The sequence below is a fragment of the Saccostrea cucullata genome, unplaced genomic scaffold (genome assembly GCF_032062105.1).
Source record: "Saccostrea cucullata isolate Sc308-1 unplaced genomic scaffold, CSIRO_AGI_Scuc_v1 ctg3164, whole genome shotgun sequence".
NCBI lineage: Eukaryota > Metazoa > Mollusca > Bivalvia > Ostreida > Ostreidae > Saccostrea > Saccostrea cuccullata.
The window spans coordinates 41,401-60,872 of record NW_026920388.1 but is presented as its reverse complement, the minus strand read 5'-3'; the positions used below and the strand labels follow the sequence as shown (position 1 = coordinate 60,872).

The 19,472-nt window shown below is 33.1% G+C and overlaps 2 protein-coding genes across 2 annotated transcripts; one reads left to right on the top strand and one right to left on the bottom strand.

Annotated features, from left to right (window-relative positions):
* Positions 1-702: 702 nt before the first annotated feature.
* LOC134248085 (uncharacterized) lies at positions 703-4,635 on the top strand. The gene is made up of 5 exons (XM_062730511.1): positions 703-1,272; positions 1,542-1,697; positions 2,039-2,156; positions 4,043-4,471; positions 4,627-4,635. The coding sequence occupies exons 1-5, from the start codon at positions 731-733 to the stop codon at positions 4,633-4,635; spliced, it is 1,254 nt and encodes a 417-aa protein (XP_062586495.1). The 5' UTR covers positions 703-730.
* A 481-nt stretch (positions 4,636-5,116) lies between these two features.
* On the bottom strand, positions 5,117-7,873 carry LOC134248095 (uncharacterized). Its single transcript, XM_062730520.1, has 4 exons — positions 7,391-7,873; positions 6,620-6,793; positions 6,177-6,283; positions 5,117-6,005 (listed from the first exon to the last, which is right to left on the bottom strand). The coding sequence occupies exons 1-4, from the start codon at positions 7,836-7,838 to the stop codon at positions 5,244-5,246; spliced, it is 1,491 nt and encodes a 496-aa protein (XP_062586504.1). The 5' UTR covers positions 7,839-7,873; the 3' UTR covers positions 5,117-5,243.
* Between the last annotated feature and the right edge of the window lie 11,599 nt (positions 7,874-19,472).

Below are 19,472 nucleotides of genomic sequence, written 5' to 3'. Positions count from 1 at the left end.
GACAAGGATTTCGACAGTTGAATGCTGATTATAATCATCATTCTGTAAGATAAGTGATCAATACGGTGACCTTGTCAGCAAATAGAATTTATGAGAAACCAGGTACTGCCCGATGTTTTTATGCTTATTGTTGGACCTTTGTTTAAATTTGCACGCTGAATTATCGGCGGATTTTTTTTTAATGTTTTCCGACCATGATAGGGGACGGAGGGCAGTCTGGCTGGTTGCCGGGTGATGGTCGCTGACCTCCGTAGCGTATGGAAACTTTGAGTTTTAGAAGGTCAGTGTTTGGTCTGTTCAAAAATTTGCATTGTTCAATGAACGTTTGAGCTTAAATATTAATAATCTGGGTATCTCCATGTAACGTATTCGTCTTGTTCTTGTACTTAACTAGTAGGCATCCATGACGTAAGTTATAATAATGGGTTCATTTTTTTTAATAAAACGTCCAAATCCACAGTGTAATATATAGAGAATATTACATACTAAAATCCATATCATATGTCATATTAGCCCGAGTGGCCCCATATCAGCCCGAGAGCCGAAGGCCCGAGGGCCGATATGGGGCGCGAGGGCTTATGTGACATATGGTATGGATTTTAGTATGTAGTATTCTATTTATCATATATTTAAAATGCTTAATATAAAACGTTGAATATACCCGGTGTAATGGTTTTAACGTTTAGTTTTACACTGTCACGTGATACCCGACAAAGCGTCTATAGTTAACATGTCGTCTACAATGTTTACATCCTTGAAAGTGGTAGAACTGCACGAGATTCTGAGAGGAAAAGGGATTTCTGTTTCAAATGTGAAACGAGAGAACTTGGTAAAGCTATGTGAGGCAGTTGTTAAGCTGAACTTACCAGATGATCCCGATATGTGCGCCGATCATCCAGTGTCAATATACGATATTCTCGGCGAGTTTTCTGTTGACCCCTTCAAGATCCAAGGACTTTCTAACGATCTCACAAAATTACCAACCTTTTCCCTGTATGATGTGTTTAATTACTTGTTATATAAAACTGCAAATTATGATCAAAGGAAATTAAAAGCGTACAAATCTTGTGAAGATTATAGACTATTCTTCGATGGGTATGTTGAGAAGTTAGAAATGAAGGAACTTGAAGATGGAGATAATTACCTTATCAAATCCTGCGTGAAACCTACGCAGAAGGATAGGACTTACCTAAATAAAACAGCTTATGATGTTTGGGTGGTTATGTGTAAAAGTGGAAGCGTAAATTGTGCTTACTGCACATGCATTGGAGGGTAAGTAAACTTTTATAAATATAAGTGAGACAGGTACACTGAGTAGGATGTAAGCTGGTTTCAATGAGTGAATGACCACACAAAACACCTGTGACATGTAATTAATTTTATTTGCAGAAGTAGGTTCAATGCAGCCTGCATTATACACACATCTATCTATATGTTTAAAAAAAAATCCAAGTACATGTATATATACCACTGCAATTGATGACTTTATTGAGTAAGGGGGGTGATGTTTTCTTACAAATGACATCAATCTGTTTTTGTAGAGCTGATGGAGGATGTCGCCACATCGGAGCAACCCTGTATGAAATTGAGGCTTTTGATGTCAAGTCAGTCACAGATGGAGATAACTTGTGGGTAAAACGACCACGACATCATGATTGCCCAGTGCCTATAAAGCAACTTAAAATCTTGAAAGCTAGGTACTTGTTCTTTTATGACTCTTGTAGAATGTTATGATAAATTTGCAATCTTTTAATTCTTAAAAGTAAACTCTAGGTCTGAATGATTGATTCTTAAATGAACATTTAATTGACACAGAGACTACAATTAGGATACATATTGAGTAATGTGTTAGTATTATATTTTGTCTATTGTTTGTGCTTTACATAATATCATATGTACATGCACTTCAAATATTATTAAGTAAGTTTTATTATGCCATTATAATCAATGGTAAGAAGACTTTAAAAAATATATTGAAAAAAAAATGATGATGTACCTACAACAAATCATTTCAAGACTGACACAAATTTCAATTAAGGTATGCAAGTGTGGATTATCACCAGTCTGCTGCTCACAGTTTTGACCCGCGCAGTGTAGATCAGAGACAAACTTACACAGAAATGGAAATCAGTGAAATAGCAAAGAATCTTCGAGAGGTAACCCATTTCCCATAATTATGTTCTGTGTATTTATTTTTTCAGTGTTGTCTTTGCATTGTATTTTTATCTGATTTGAAAAACCAATTGAAATTGCCCACCATTGTTATTTAATACAACAATTATAAAGCATCATATAATTAAAGTGCTAATTTTTTGTTTACATTTCATTTGTTATTTAAGAGCCATTCTCTGTAATGATTTGAAATTTTATATAGGAGCTGTGGCACGCATAGTCTCAGAATTTCTCCAAACTCTCTATGATAAAAAGCATTGATACCCTGAACTGAAATCAGGCAAAAATTGGTTGCTATTTCGAAAAATGGCATTTTTTAACATGTTTAGAGCCCCATAGTTAACATTTGCGGCAAAGCAAACAATTGTTAATGACTGTTTCTTGAAGGTAAGATGTCATGATAAACATGTTTGGTAAATCAACTATTACATACGTTATTCAAAAGTAAAAAAAAATATTCATTGAATTTTATGAAGTCATACTCGTAAAAATGAAAAGCAATTATAGGATGAAATGTTACCAAATAATAGAAAAAAGAGCCTTGAAACACATACCAAGAAAAAATATGATATTTCGTTTTGGTTGGCAATGGTTGCCAAGGTTTTTATGCCCAGAGAGCCTTCAAAGTAACACTATGTATGTTTAAATATGATCCTATCTTCTAAAAAAAAGCACATTTCCTCATAACTAATGATCAATTTTATAAGATGTTGGTGTGCTCCAAATTTTCCCATTTCAAAAAATTCAGATTAGATTCTTTAAATAGAGTGTTGCTATGGAAATAAGCAGAAAATATATGCTTAAAAACCTGAAAAATATTTTGTTTCCTTGGATACGTACCCTTAAATGTAGATTCCCAAAACTTTTATGATTGATATTTATTAAAAGCTAACTTGACTTTTAATTTTGACGATCATCCAATCTCTAAGTGGATGCAAGAAGTTGGCACACAGGGTTTAATATTGATATAAAGTTAAAAAAATCGAACATTTTCCCTTCTTGGTAACCATAGCAACAGTGTTGTTTTATTCATCAAATTTTATCAATATATGATATTTAACTTCAGTTCTAACAGATAAGACTATTCCAGCTGAGCTCTTTAATTTGTTTCTTGATTAAATGGCAATTTAATTCTTAATGCAGCGGAAAAAAATTCACTTTTAAGCACTGGTACTTTGTTTCCATGGTAACACTACAAAGTAGCAATTATACCCAATTTTTCTTATGGTTTTGGTGTTGCAAGGTCCTAAGGATGCATATTTGCCAGTCTTGAATTTTCATGTTTTTCCTCAAGACATGCATTAACCCAATCTTAGTTACTGGTTTTGCATGGTTACACTGTGTTACCATGGCAACCATAAAAGTTATTTATAGAATAATATTGCTTATACTTATATACTTAAGGTCAAACATTTTCATTGTTTTTCTTAAGTCAATGATTGAGTTTTAGCATGTAACACCTACCATTAGTGAATATGGAGTGTTTTTCAGCATATTTCAGCATTTTAAATGTATTCCAAATGTACCCTTGGTTACCACTTACTTAGAGATATATTCTAAACAGTTTCTTCACAGTATAAGTGACATCAAGGTGTCATGTTTTTGTTAGAATGGTTTGTGAATATGCTTTTTCTAGTTTTTATTAAGCCACAGTCAGGATTTAAAGTGGCTGATCTAATTTTCCGGCTGTTGCCATAGCAACCGAGACACTTAAACGAAATTTTGTTTGATATTTGTTTCTGGTGTCAAGTACTAAGCATGGGTGAAGTTTCATCAAAATCGGTGACCATGCGTGGCAACGAAGTTTAAGTGGTTACAGAGAATGGCAATTAAAACTTTCAATTTACATTTTTTTCTAAATTTCTTCCAGATATCCCCAAATATACAAGCCTTAGATATTCTGGAGGTACAAAAACCAGTGCAGAATGACAAGGGAGATGAAGCTGATCAGCAATGTCCTGAATGTTCTGCTTTTACCATGCCAAACATGTTAAAGAAAATAGCATCTTGTAATGAAAATGAATTCAATAACTCTGAGAATTTATGTACTCTTTCCAATGATAATATTTCTCACATTGAATCATGCACAAGTGAGCAATCCGACTTCAAGATTTGGCATGAGCTGAGGAAAGGCAGATTGACTACATCTAATTTTAGTAAAATCTGCAAAGCAGTTGATTCTAACAAATGTCCACCTTCACTTCTAAAGACTATTTTAGGTGAGTATGGAGAAATTTCAGCTCCATCATTTGTGTGGGGTAAAAAGAAAGAAAAAGCAGCTCTTCAACATTACATGAGAGTATGTCATAAGTCACATGTACATCCCCTTCTGTCACATAAAGGCTTAAGAATACATCCAACCATGAATTTCATTGGTTGTTCTATTGATGGTCTTTTTACATGTAAATGCCATGATAGCACTATTATTGAGGTTAAATGTCCTTTTACACACAGGGACGATGAACCAAGGAATGTTTGTCTTAAAAAAGGTTGTGTTATTAATGAGAGAGGTGAGATGGTTGTGTCTGAAAACTCAGAATACTATCATCAGATGCAAGGGCAGATGGGTATATACGGTATACATCAATCTAATCTTATACTTTATACAAAGAAAGGAATATGTGTTGCTCATGCTGATTTTAATCCAGATTTCTTCCAGAAGATGCTCAGCAAACTTGAATCATTTTTTAAACAACATGTAATTAAATCTTTAATGCAACAGTAACTGCTTATGTACCTGCATTATAAATTAGGCAAAAAAAGCTGCGTTTACTAATTTACTACAGAATATATGTAACTACTGTACTGTTACCTCCTGAAAAAATGGAGTTGGTAGGCAGAATTAAGATTGTGTTATTGGTGAAAAATGCTTTGTCACATAAGATCTATTTCAGTGTTTCACTTTTTTGTAAAATTAAGCTAATCGGATAATTTCCTCTGAAAGGAGGACTAATCAGATCCCTGTATGTCAGTTACATGTAGCATTAAAATGTGAAATTATCAAAGCATTGTAATTATTTTGTCATTTATTATTCAAATGTATGTGCTATACTGATTTACACACATAAGATTTACTTCACAAGTTGACAGTCAAGGTTGCATAACATTGCACATACTTTTACAATTTGACTGTACAAAGGCTTCATCTGGAGAGTCATAACACCTTGCAAAATTGCATAGTTTTTCAAACGTCCAATTGCTCGTTCTACATGAATTCGAGCTCGAGCAATCCTTCTCGTTTTAGTGGTGGCATTGCTACCCATCTGTCTTCCAAAAGAAAATGGGGGAATGTTTAGTGTTGCACCTTTTAATGCTAGATCGCCTCTTATGAGAAAGCCACGGTCCGCCATAATGTCATCACCAAACTCGATATTATCCAAAAAGCCAGATTCTTGTACTATTTTCTTGTCAGAAATACTACCAGTGTACAAATCAGATACAAAACAAAATGAACCCGATGGAGTTATTGCTACTAAACACTTGAAGGTATTATGGTGTTTGTAAGATGAATATGTTATTCTCTGAGCAGATGGAAGACTGGGTTTTTGCACAAAGAATTCAGTGCAGTCAATAATGCATCTTGTTTTTTTGAAATGTTTAAAGCATTTGGGCAAATTTTCCATGATCTGTTCTTTGGATGGCCATTTGATGAGAAAGCCAAGGTCAATGCTCATGAGACACATCCATGTAGTAAATATTCGGCTTACTGAACTTTCAGAAATGGCAAACATATCACTGAGTGATTTGGTGTCAAATCCTCTTCGTAGTCGCAACAAGGTTAAAGTGAATTCTTCTTTCAATGAAAGCAAGCGTTTAGGTCCTCTTCTTGGAGTCTGTTAACATGAAAGTAATAAATAGAATCATTATTGTGGCTTTCTTGTATTGGTATTAATTAATTGTGTATTTTTTATAGACTTTACAAGTTTTTTAAAATTAATACACATTAGATTCACAGAAAATTTGTTTGGGTCATAATGATAAGAAGAGTAATGACATTGTATTACCTTGGAATCCTGTCGCTCATTTGTTTCTGTGCTATTCCAGTACACCATTGAGGATGCCTTAATCTTAAGTACATTGAAGATGATAGTAAAAACTGCCAATGTTATACCTGTATGGATCAAGGATAAATACATTATTTATTTATTAGAATGTGATTAACAAGGGTATATGAGAACAACTAGCACTGGTCTTAAATGATAGTGATTACATGATGTACTATATAATTATATAAAGTATGATACAAAGTTTATTAAATGTAACATGATGAGATTTCAAATAATTATAGGTATGTACAAAGTCAGAAATATATTTAAAATGCATATTAGATATACTAATTTTCAGCCAAACCTACTATCTCTCTTCCATTTAAAATGATATTTCTGAGAATTTTTTAATTCAATCAAAAGTAGTAATTATCTTTACACATGAAACAAAGTTCATTAACCTGTGTAAAATTTGCAGGACATGTCATTTTTATATACATCTTCCATCAGAAGGCGTCTCTTTGTGTTCCCCCTATCCTGGGATTCCTCATTGCTTGACATTCCCTCTATGTCCGGGTTGGTCTGGGTGGCAACATTAACCATTTGCACAGGTTTAGCATATAAGTGGTCATCAACTGAAATGTTGGAAATTGAAGTTACAAGTTAGATCAGCTCGCAATAATTTTTTTGTGATGCTGATATTAAAAATTGCTCTCCTCTTAATCTTTTGCATTTTCTAAAAAAAAAAATGTGATCCACTCCCACTTGTAATATAGTCTCAAAGAAAATAGCCTGGAAGAAAAAGAACAGCAGCTGTTTTGTTTGAATATTAAATGGCATTTTAACACACCAGAGTGCGAGTTGAAAAGCCGATACATTCTATTTTCAAATTCCTATGGAACCTTTAGAAATCCAGTCAGTATTTGAAAAGTATGTTTTTTAGACTAAAAATAACTTCGGGTTTTTCCATTTCATTGTAAGTGTTTGCATGTCGTGCATTCTTTCTCAGTGAAATGCGTTTATCTATGGGTCATTGGGATATATACAGATCTTCCACTCAAATTTTGGAACCTTAATATTTTTACGGTAATGTTTTGAAATTTAGCTTAAATTGGTCTATTTACACTTTTACACTTGTAGTTACACATAACTATGATCAATCTAGATTTCACTCTGCGAATGTTTCATGTTTATCTCATGTGAGTTTATTCAAAATTTGAATTATATTTTACCTTCTGTGAGCTGCTGCTGGGTTGAGACTTTTTCACTGATTTCTTCCTCTTCGACGGTAACAAACAAGGAGGCCTCTGGCACGGGGTGTGGTACAAATCCATCCTTGCCGAGATTGGCATTGGTCTGTTTATCTCCTGGTGTGAAGCTGTGCTTTCTTGTCGCACGTTTTCTACCTTTCAAAATAACTCTATTTGAATTGGCATTTAATGGATAGGGATGCAACTCGGTAGGGCGACCATCAATAAAATGTTTGCTACATACATATGTATGTTTGTTTACATTGTCAACGGTAAAAAACTTTCTTCCGCATGCCTTTACCCAAAGTTTGGTGTCGTCTAATCGTGTTTTAGGCTTTGGTACTGGGAAAAATTCCACTCCTTTCATGTATTCTTTATGCATGTACCTATTATCGCTGTTACATGTGCCCCAAGAACAGCGTTTCACCATTTTGGATTCAAAATAGACCGCCTTCGAATGTCGGGTGTCACGTGACTTTGCCGCTTGCGCGCTCGCAAAAAAGCTTATATCATTGAAAATATTAACGTTAGGAATCTAGTAAAGGTAGGATAATTCAAAATTCATTTTGATTCTTGGAATATTGAAAATATCCCAAGAAAAGAAAATGAGACCGAAAAAAAGCATTATTAAAAAAAATATATAAATATTTTTTTCATAACAAATTTAAGTAGTAAAGTGATAGTATAAGCGTGTCTGTATATGGAAATCCAGGTATGTAGCCGGTACATGCAATTCCATCGGAAGTCTCGCTAGGTGGTAAGAAGACTATATACAGTGGGACCCCCCCCCCCCCGGGGGGGAAGTTTCAATATATAGCTAGTCTTCCGTGGGAAATCTCGCTATATATAGCAATTCGCCCAAATTCCTAGCAACCCCTCCCCCGAATAGTTTTTTAAATCGTAAACCGAATCGTAAAACAATGTTTATATATACTAACGTTTTCAGTTTTTGAGGAACATTTATCCGTTCTATCAGAGACCTATATATATACTAGTACATAGGTCCCTAGTTCTATATGAATAAATATTTAAATAATATAATTTTAATAGCATTTTATAATTAAATCATTTTAACCATTTAGTTAAACATAGATAATCTTCACGAGTACATATGGATAAAGACTCTTTCTCGCCGCCCCCCCCCGCCCCCGGGGATGCAGTCGCCCGCGGGGCACTGTGGTAACGGCGTCTGCCGGGTCTATATAGAGTCACGAAGTACAGTAGTAGGGAGTCGACCAATACGTCGTGGGTTCCAATCCCACTATAGGATGTGGAGTTCGATCCTTCGCATGAGATCTAGACCGTATTATCCGAGGTCCCGTGTCGCAGTAGGTGCTGGCACGAAAAAAGATCCCTCGCTGCTCAATGGCTATAAGTGCCGAGTATATAGGACACATTTGCAGCTCTCCACCGGCAAGAAGTGGCTTCTCCATTTGAGTGAAAAATTTTCGAAAAGGAAATTAAACAATGTACAATCACACCACCAAAGTCTCAATATATATACTGACTTCCGGGTGGACGACCTCCTGCGGGGTAAGTTTCATCGGTAGAGGGGAGGGTGGCCACGAAAAATTTTCCTAAACGTAACTTTTTACTACTGGAAAAATTCAGCGAAAGGCTTGTTGCCCCCCTCCCTTATCCCTTAAACTTTTTGTTGCAGTACTAATAGTCAATTTATATATTAAAAGTCATGTACTTAGTGGCATATGAATAAAATTTATTACTGAAAAAAGTTGACGAACCCCCCCCCCCCCCCTTCATTTTTTTAAGCTCTTCTGGTTGATGAAAAACACGGTGCGTACTAAAGATATTTCTTTCTTTATTGAAAAGTCTATTTCAATATAAAATATTTACGCAGAAAAAAAGACCAGGGTGTTTCTATTATGCCTGGATGTAGTAGGTAGGACCCCCTGGAATTAACAAGGTTACTTAAACAAGGGAAAGAAAGTTACACCCCTTCATTTCAGTGGAAGGTTCTGAAAAATTACCCAATTTATAAGGGTTAACTAGTATCAAAATATTTAACATTTTTATAACAATTAAACTGTAATTCAAATATCCAACAAATAACTTTAGTAGAGATATATTTTTCAGACGAGAGAACAGTGACGTAGCATCGTTTTGCAGGAAATTTTCCAAACTTAAAAATACATAGGCGTCGGAACCGGGGAGAGGGGGGGGGGGGGGGCTTAGCCCCCACTTCTTTCAAAAGATAGACTTAGTATAGACATTGAACATTCCTGCGTAGGTTACGCCCCCCCCCCCCCCACACACACACACACTTTCCATGGACACGATGCAGTAAAGGTTTAAAATGGGGAAAGTGGTGGTATATTTGGAATTTTGAAAGAAAAATACTTTGGCACTGGAGTTCGAACCTTCAACCCACCCCAACCCCATCCTTTCTCACAAAATAGGATTTTTGTGTTTGGAAAATGGGCATTTTTTTTTGCTTGTCAGGTTTTCTTTTTAAGTTTAAAAAAGTTTAAGGTCTAAAAAAAATTCTTACACTTAACCCCCCCCCCCTCCAACTTTCAATTAGCTTCCGAGGCCAATGAAATCCTATTTCGGGGGCGGGTGGGTTTTGAGTTAGATTCATATTCTTCTATAAAATCAAATTTAAATTTTCTTCCTACTATACGTACTACATTTACTTATTTGACCCTCTTACTCTTACAAAAAGTGGGTCGGCCTTGAAATGAACATATTCAGTATATAGTATAAAGTTATGTCTGAAAAAAAAGCTGCTTTTCCTGTGTGCCCAGAGAGTTTCCATCATTGGATCGGGAGATCGGATCCGGCCTTCGGAAGTTCGATTGATAAAGTATTAAGGCGTATTGAAGAATCTCAAATAACCCGACCCGGGTTTGCTTACCTAGTTTTACCAACACTCGTAGGGAACACCACGCCACCTAGCGTTATAATGCCGCACTAAAGTTTGACGGTTTGACAACTTGCATTCGTCTTCATCGAATATGCTTCATTGTTTGCGTGATTGAATTAACATTCGTAGTAGGGATAATGCTAAAAATTTATTAAAGAAACTGTTTAAGTTTAAAAGAAAGTAGTAAGAATGAATTTACAAGAATAAAGCAACATAAAAGTAAGGGCAAAATGAAGAAGGATAAAAGTCAAAGTGAAATGTAATAAAGACGAATATGAAAACAATAAAGTGACATATAATTACAATAATAACATTTTAGCATAAAGAAGTAGACAGAATAAGAATAAAAGCAAGATACATAGACTTTTGGAGGTAATTCCCTTCCATATCTGTAAGCAATTACCTTGAATACATTTAGTTCCGAATCCTTTATATCCAGGTTAACATACACAAAACCCAATTTGGTGTGTCCACGATCGTGAACATGTCTTAGATTCATCATTACACTGTTTCGACAATGTACACAAACTCTCTAGGAGATCTAGTCATTTTTTTTCAAATATTAAGCTTGGATAAAAATTTGACAGTTATTTACAAAGTTTGTCTTAGTAGTAATTTATTCGATAATAACTGAAAAAAAAACTAATTTTCAGTTGTACATGCTTGACTTAAAATGAAACATATTGAGATAACGAACAGTAATCAAGGTCAAAAATCCATTAAACGAAACAAAATAGGAGCAAAGCAAACACGGACTTCTAAAACATCAGAAGTGGGGCCAAGTCCAATATAGGAGTGAGCATCCCCTGCCGACCAGTCACACATGCCGTGTGTTCCTTGTCATGATTGGGAAATAACGGGAAAATCCTTTGACAATTCAGTGTGTAAACAATGAAAGATGATTTCTTTTAAAATAGTTTTTTAAAAATGAAAATCAAGTACATGAATCGCCTAAAACTATTTTGATAGTTACATAAAAAAACCACACAATTTTCTCCATCCGAATTGCATACAATTTCTAATCTTCTCCCATATGTTCTATTACACCCGTAATAGTTGCCGCATGGTTTGGTGAGCGTAGCCATATGTACACTTAATCCATTGAAACTAAGATCTGTATATATCAGGTGATAATTATGTTCTCCGTAGAGGTCATTTATTTTTACTTGACATTTCTGAGCACAATATTCCTCATCTAAATAATAAAAATAACACGAGCAATAAAAATAAATTGACTTTGATTAGAATATTACTAAGTGCGATTATCAAGTTTGCAACAAGGTGTTGACCAGCTTTTGTTTAGTAGGAAAAGTAGCAAAATTTTAGGAATTAATATCAAATGTGATTGATATATATTTTTTTCTTAAATTGGAGTAAAACTACTTTTAAACACTGTATACAGGAACATTTTTGCCCCCATTTTATTTTCGCCCCTCTTCGCCTTATCCTCCTTTGGGCGAATATAAAAGAATGCCGTATAATTTTCAAACAAAAATATGACTGGGCGAATTTAAAACGAAACAAAATTATCAAGTATGAAAGGGCGAAAATAACACTTGGCGAAAATAACCTGCATACAGTATTTCGGATTACCTGACTCAAGACGCTTCCTTGCATCCTCTAATGTAAATCCACAGGCCTTTTTACCCGTTGCTAACATTAAAGGTCTGTACAGACAAACTTTACTGAAAAGTAAAAGATAACTGATAGCGATTTTTTCTCGAGATTTATTTGAGTAGTTTTATTGTGTTTCTGCTTGAAGGATTTTTTTCAACAGCTGAACATAATTCAGCAATAGAAAAAGTACAAATTTTCTAAAATGACTTATTAATAAAATGTATTTTGGTGAAATTTATTGTAACTTGCCTATTGATGGGAAGTTTATTAAATGTTAACAATATAGATTCTATTTATAATTATACATTTTCCTTTTTACATTTATGAAGGCATCTGAGTTACCTGTATTAAAACGATTAAAACTTTAAATAAGTAATAACCCCCACCCCAAATAAATTGTTAAAAAAAATGAATTAACTTTTATTCTATGTCTAATCAACATTGATGTTCAACATTGAATCAACGTTAAGATAAAAAAAAACTAGCTTAATTTTTTTTATTTTTAATTTTCAGAATCTCAAATAAACTAAATGTTGAATCAGCATATATGATCAACATTGATTCAAAGTTTTTTTTTCAATGTCTTGTGCCTGCTGGGTCGGTAGGTCCCCCCTGAAATTTCCAGGGGTCAGGGTTTATAATATATTGTTTGTGATGGAATATTATTTGTTATTTTATTTATATTTGTTTGTATTTCTATTTGTTTAGCGTCTCTTTCGAGAATGTTTATTCAAATTGTGTCGTTTTGTAATCTTGAAAAACTTGTAAAGATCCCAAGGAGTTTGGGAAATTTTAAATTTTAATTAGAATAAACAGACTATAACTATAAAAATAAAGGATATTTTTATAACATAATGATGCCATGTGTATTTGTTGACTTGAATGATTTCATCCAGAAATGAATTTCGTTATTTCTCAACTATTAAAGAGGATATGGTTCTTTTCCGTTCATGTGACTTTTCATCAAGATTTTGATTTAATAAAATTGAATTTCTCTGAACGCTTCCAAAAATACACTAGATGAAATATTTCCAATTTTTCCCCTTGCATGTAGTGCATTGTATTGATGTTTATCATGTAGGTTCTCTTTTCTATCGACAATTTCCACTGCCTTTTAAGTTTAGAATAAAAAGCAACATTCTTGATATGCAATTCATAATATTGGTTGGCATGTAATTCAAAATATTCATATTCATTAAAGTTTACACTCGTTTGTTTTCTTTCAATATTTCTAAAATAGTTTATTTTATGATAATGCTATTTCAGTAGTGCATGGTAGGGATACAGAAGATAATTTATTTTTAAAAGTGAAATTTTAATTTTATTTAGCCATATTCATGTACTTCCAATTCATCAGGTTGGATGTATTTTTAATCAAGTAAGTTTAGATATTTTGGGTATTGTATACTTACCTGTCAATACTGTAGATTTTATTTTAAAGTATTCACACTAGTACTGGAAGTAAATGGTGTATACCGATAAATCATGTTGTTGATTTGTATAAAATGTAGCTTTAAAAGATAGCCATGTGGAAATTTGACAAATACCATTTGTATATATCTTTGATATTATGGCAAATTATCATGATTTTTATCATATATAGCTACACAGTGTGACAAATATTAGAAGTGCAACAAAACTCCCGATTTTCCTTCCCAAAATGAAGAGGGTTGTTAAAAAAATATCTTTGATCTGTTATTATCTACTCTGTTACATGAAAAACTGTCAAAGATCTAAAGCCACGAAAGGGCAAAATGGGCCTTTATTTTTAAGGAAATTTTACATGAAGTAAAAGAGAAGAATAACAATGGATATTTAAGAAATAAAGTCCGCGTTTTCATGAATGTTGCAGAATAACCTTCAAGGTCGAGAAATGTTGTTTGAAAGATAAAAGCCGAGGTGTTAGCCGAGGCTTTTATATTTCATACAACATTTCGAGACCGAGGAGGTTATTCTGCATCATTCACGACAACAAGGACATTATTTCTATTCTACCAAGACCGATAAATACGGCTGATCGTTTCCTCTATAGAGAAACGAAGTAGGTCAACATGTCTCGATGACGCTGTTCCATCTAACACCAGATGTAAAATTTGTTTGCTTACCTGTGTAAGGAATGCAGACGATCTGAGCTTTCGTTACATTAAAAATAGCCTTTTTAAAATTACATATTTGTTCGTTATATGTATTGATCAGTTAAAACGAATATACAATGGCAAAATCATGCTCCTGTTTTACTGCTAAAATCACGTTGTTTAATGTGTAGGGAAGTCCGTGGAATAGCCCCGCTTAGCTATAGAAACCAACTTCATCAGCAACTTTATGAAATTTACAGTGTTTATTTCTTACAAAGACGACACATCGATGAGGTCAAAACAAGTATTTCATTCTACAGCCAAACATGCATTTGATTTTTTTTAAATTTGATACATGTTTCTTATCTGATAATTTTTTGATGACGTTTGTGATTTATTGGAAAATAATGTCCGGCGGTTTCCTTTGAAGTTTTGAATAATCGTGGTAGAATTTATCTTCTTGTCTTGAAATAAAAAGGTTCACGTCACTATTATGTTGTTGAAATCAATGTTTATAATATTTATTGATAATTTGTATGCTACTTTAAGTTGCTGTGTAATTCTTCAAAAGCGCAGTCATGGAGAAGTGTGCACACTGTATTTTTTAGGTTTTTAATCTTTACGAAATTTAACCATACGACTTAACACATATCACCATGAGAATTAGATTTCAAATAGCACTAGATTTTTTGTTGTTGTGATAGCTGAATAAATGTGCAGTAGATCATAAATGGTTCCCCAGATTGGTATTAAAATAAAATTCGGACACTCTACGTGTAAATAGCTGTATGTGGTAAAAAGTTATTCAGAATATCCCTCGGTTCTTTATATTTCTATCATGCAAAGCAAATATATTCATGTACACACAAATATTACTCTAAAGATGGACATCAAAAATGACTTTCTCAAAATTAAATGAGATATTTTGACAGAGGGTTCGATATTTTTGTACCAAGATGTGGTTGAAATGATCCATTTACTACCTATATTGAAGTTTAGTCAAATGCATTTTTTATTCACTGATCCGAATAGAAAAAAATATACATTGTACTTACATTCAACAAACGTCGACATTGTCATTTTCTAAAAATAAATACTAGTATGCTTTAAGTTCCTGTTTTACACATTTGAATTTAAAGCTTTTAATTGAGAATATTAAGCTGGAGAGTTTATAAAGTGTGCCTCAGCGGAAACTTCAACATCCTGGTCACCAATTTGGTTAAACAGATGCTATTATACATGGAAATTTATTTTAGTGTTGAGTTTGCTTTGAACATTTCTATTGCTCAATAAAACAATCCAAAGTAATATGATCTCTGAAAAGAGGCAATGTATCTGATAATGTTGTATCTTCTATGATCTCTGAAAAGAGGCAATGTATCTGATAATGTTGTATCTTCAATGCATCTAATAAATAAAAATCAAATATGTATAGACCAGTAAAGATAGCCTAGGGGTACAACGTTTTATCAAGAGGCCTGGTTTTGGTTCATTTTCGCCTTGCCGCGATAAACTTTTGACGTTAACACAGGGAATGACTGCTTCTTCACAAATCCCACAGTATAAGGAATAATTCGTGGACGCGATGTTAATATTCGTTATATTACTCATTAGAAATTTAGGATAAGCAAAATATAATACGTAAAAATATGTGTTTTGTTCATGTGTGAAGTTTCATTTAATTCGATTATACAGAAATCAATTTACTTCATTTTAAACTCAACATGTTTTGTACTTTCGGAACTCACTTAAGGACAAAGTAACGTCAAACACATAATTAAGAATATCTAAAAAAAAAATACTATCCCTATACAATTCACTCAGTATTATCAAATGCTCCCTAATTAAAAATGTTCTTCCAATACTTGACATTTGTTTTACAATTGTCCTCGATGTATAATTTTCTTAAGTTTGTTATGATTTTAATTTCTTTTAAAACTTAAATCTGCTTTCACAGGATAAGCAACTCTGAAGCGCATATGCCTTCTTTGAGGTTTCATCTTTTTATTTTTGTTCAGACATTTTTGTTCAGATTTTTACAATTAAACCGTTTCTTCACAGATTGATTGTCCTCATACGATACCAAGTCCTTGGTAATGTCACTGATTATACTGACTGTACTATTTGTCAACACATGCACAACTCGCTTGGGATATATCTTTGTATTTCCTCCAACATTTTAAAAGTTTATTTAGTATTTTCTTCCTGAGTAAAGCACAAAATTACACCGTTACATGGATCTGTTGCTAGGCGACTTATACAAACTTATCGTTTTTGTCGATTTGAATGAGGACTTATATACCAATCGTCTCAAGTTGATTTCTTTTCAACAAAGCAAAATAAAAAGGCATAATTTGGAATACAAATCAATATATCAATTCTTAATTTAAAGTTTGAGGTCGTTTTTTTGTTTATGCTCCATTTTACAGAAAATATTACCGAAGGCATTATTTAGGATATTGTTTGAAACTCTCGACATGTTGACCTGCTCTACGACCTTTTTTGCACGTTTTAAATTTAGATGAGTTTTTTAAAAAATCGTGATATTTAACAAAAAAGTAATAGAAATCATTTGTATTTATCAATAAGATATTTCTACCAAATTAAGATAACATATGAGGTCAAATAAAAGGATATGACAGCAGTCCACAAACTTTTTAAAAATAACCCTTGTACATTATTATAAATCATTCACCTTCCAAATTTAATTGATTATCAGACATCATCTGAAAAAGAGATTCACTCTTAGAATAAGTTTTTAAATCTTTTAGAAATAATAGAATTTACAAATAAAATACCTTGAAACAAGATATATGAAGCTATACAACACTGTGATTTACACCATCTTTCTTCAATGTAAAGAAAAAGAAGAAAAAAAGGATACAATAATATATTATTTACTGTAGAAACACATATTTTTTTTTAGAAAAAAATCGTTGATTTGTCACCAAAAATAGTTCTGCGGGAATTTCATCTCATTGTTTTTAAAGTAATCCTATTCGAAAAATAGTCATATAGGAATTTTTCGGGGAATAAATTTCGTATAATTTTTCACAATGAAATTTTGCCATTTTACCCCTACCAATATTTCTGTTTTTACAACAGTTGTGAAAAAGTATTTTTTCTAATACAGTGATTCATTTTAATTATTTAAACATCAACATCATTTCATAATTAAATTAGAAATGTCAATGTGATATTATAAATATGGATGTTGACCTTCAAAGAAAAAGGGAAAAAATTCTTTCATCCTCGTGTTATTTTCAACATCTATTTCTGTATTCATTTTCGTCCTGCGATATACAAAATTAATAGTTTTGGAAAGGAACTTGACACTGTATGTCATGATATTCCCAAAATTATACACTATATTGAGAAAAATGGTGGAACTCACACAAATATTTTTAACGTTTCCTTTCAAAGGTATCTTCTGGAAAAAAGTTTTTTTTTTAATTTTGACTTTTGCTAATTCATTACTTTTCTGTTTTAAATGCATGTTTAAGTTAAAAAAAAGTAAAAGAAAGCTGTTTCTAGCGCTGATATGAGTAACAAACGCTCAAACATATTTTAAAGTTGATTTCAAATAATAGTATCCAAAATTTACAACAGTCCAGGCCCCACGGAAAGGACAATAAGCCGTATTCCTCAAGACACGGTTTATGCTATAAATTAAGTGGGTTTCTAGATCCCGTTCAGAACAATCTTAAGTGAACCTGAGACATGAAATAAATAGTTTTAGACATTTATTGTATTTCATGCCTCATGAATCTTCATTCTCTGATGTACCAATATTATACTTCCTGCTTTTCAAGCAGGGAGGGTATAAAGTACATGTAAATGGAATGTCTGTCCGTCTAGCTACTTGCCGTCCGTCCGTGTGTAACGCTTTTGGGATAATTTCTTATCCACAACTCCTCTTATATCACTGAATGAAATTTGGTGAAACATTCACAGAATCTTTGCTACATATTGTCATTGTGCACTTCTTATTCTGATTTTTGATCCGACACATATTTTAGGTTTCTCATAGCAGAACATACATAGGCACTGCCATTATATTCATATTTTTGTCTTCTTTTTAATTTAGAGTTACTTTTCTTTGCCCGTCCGAGTTGTATACATATATGAGTAAAACATGCCAATATTGTCATATGGGAGGCGGGGGTACGCAGGTAGGTTAAGGTTACAACCAAATATTCCACTTGCCTTTATGATATGACGTCATAGTAAGCTATATGACGTGAAGTTTAGAGATAAAAAATTCTTATAATCGATATCTAATCTTGATTTGAGCTCGTAAAAATTAATCAAAATATGCAGAGACATAATACAGACAGACTTTTGTCGTTTCTGGGTCTCTGTAGTTATCACAGAGGTTAAATACCAAACCCGTGACGTCATAACTGTTGATCATGCAGAAGCAGAGTGAAAGTGAAACGAAACGAGAATTCATGTAAACAAACACAGGAAATTGAATTTTAAAAGCATTTAGAATGAATATCATGTGTGATTCATGTGGGAATGAAGCTTATGAATAAGGTATGGTATTATACTTCTACAATTTCTTCGTAAAATTAATGCAGGGAGGGTGTTTACTTGCCGATCAGCCTTTTTTCTGTCGTTCTTAACAAATATGATGCAAAAGTTCAACACTACGCCGCACACTCTGAAACTTAGTTTTTGTTTCTATCTAAAGTTCTTATTCTGTTGTTTTTGGAAAGTGCTGATAGAATCGTATGGTTTACGGGAATTGATGCATTTTTTTCGATGTTATGAATAAAATGTAAAAATTTTGAGAAGGTTTCGTCCGAAAGTGATGAATAATTATTTCTGTGATAGGACAGTAGGATTCTAGCAGCACTTTTCATGATACAGAGATGTTTTTACATAATTATTATTACAAATTTAAATTAATTATCCCCGGGGTAGTGTTGAACTTTTCACTTTTTTATTATAGTATATTTTCAAATTATAGACGTCACGTGGTGACGTCGTGGTAAAGTGCCCCCTGTAGTATAAGTCCCATTGGAGTCTATAGAGTGCATAATGATAGCAAAAGTTTTATCCTTAACTTTTCCGATTTATTAGTGTTACATAATTATAAAAAAGCTTTAATTTGCCGAATTCTGGTCCATGTGCTGCCTTAACATTCCCGCGTATCATTTAGTGGGCTCAATGCTCACATAGTCCTAGTTTTATAAAGTATCACAAGTGACACAAAAAACATGTGTGATTGTAAGATGCAAAATTGTTTGCGTGTTGTCTCAAAAATTGTTTTTGTTTGTTTAAAAGCGCTTGAGAAAATGAAATTAAAAAGATATTAATAGATGAAAAATGAAAAAAAAATCATTGATTCCCGGATATCAAAAAAAAAATTGGTCGGACTGGTTTTAGTCAGTCGGGAGAGGACAAACAAACTATGCTTTAACCCCTTCACTTCCGTACCGGTCAAATTGACCGATGGCGCGTTAAAAAAGGACTTCGCGAA

What these genes read in the sequence shown, in the direction of transcription:
- LOC134248085 (XM_062730511.1), top strand. Translation starts at nt 731, where the DNA reads ATGTCGTCTACAATGTTTACATCCTTGAAAGTGGTAGAACTGCACGAG. An exon ending in TACTGCACATGCATTGGAGG is followed by an intron (nt 1,273 to 1,541) that starts GTAAGTAAACTT and finishes CTGTTTTTGTAG; the next exon opens with AGCTGATGGAGGATGTCGCC. An exon ending in CTTAAAATCTTGAAAGCTAG is followed by an intron (nt 1,698 to 2,038) that starts GTACTTGTTCTT and finishes ATTTCAATTAAG; the next exon opens with GTATGCAAGTGTGGATTATC.
- LOC134248095 (XM_062730520.1), bottom strand. Translation starts at nt 7,838, where the DNA reads ATGGTGAAACGCTGTTCTTGGGGCACATGTAACAGCGATAATAGGTAC. An exon ending in CCAGCAGCAGCTCACAGAAG is followed by an intron (nt 6,794 to 7,390) that starts GTAAAATATAAT and finishes CCAACATTTCAG; the next exon opens with TTGATGACCACTTATATGCT. An exon ending in GTCCTGCAAATTTTACACAG is followed by an intron (nt 6,284 to 6,619) that starts GTTAATGAACTT and finishes TGATCCATACAG; the next exon opens with GTATAACATTGGCAGTTTTT.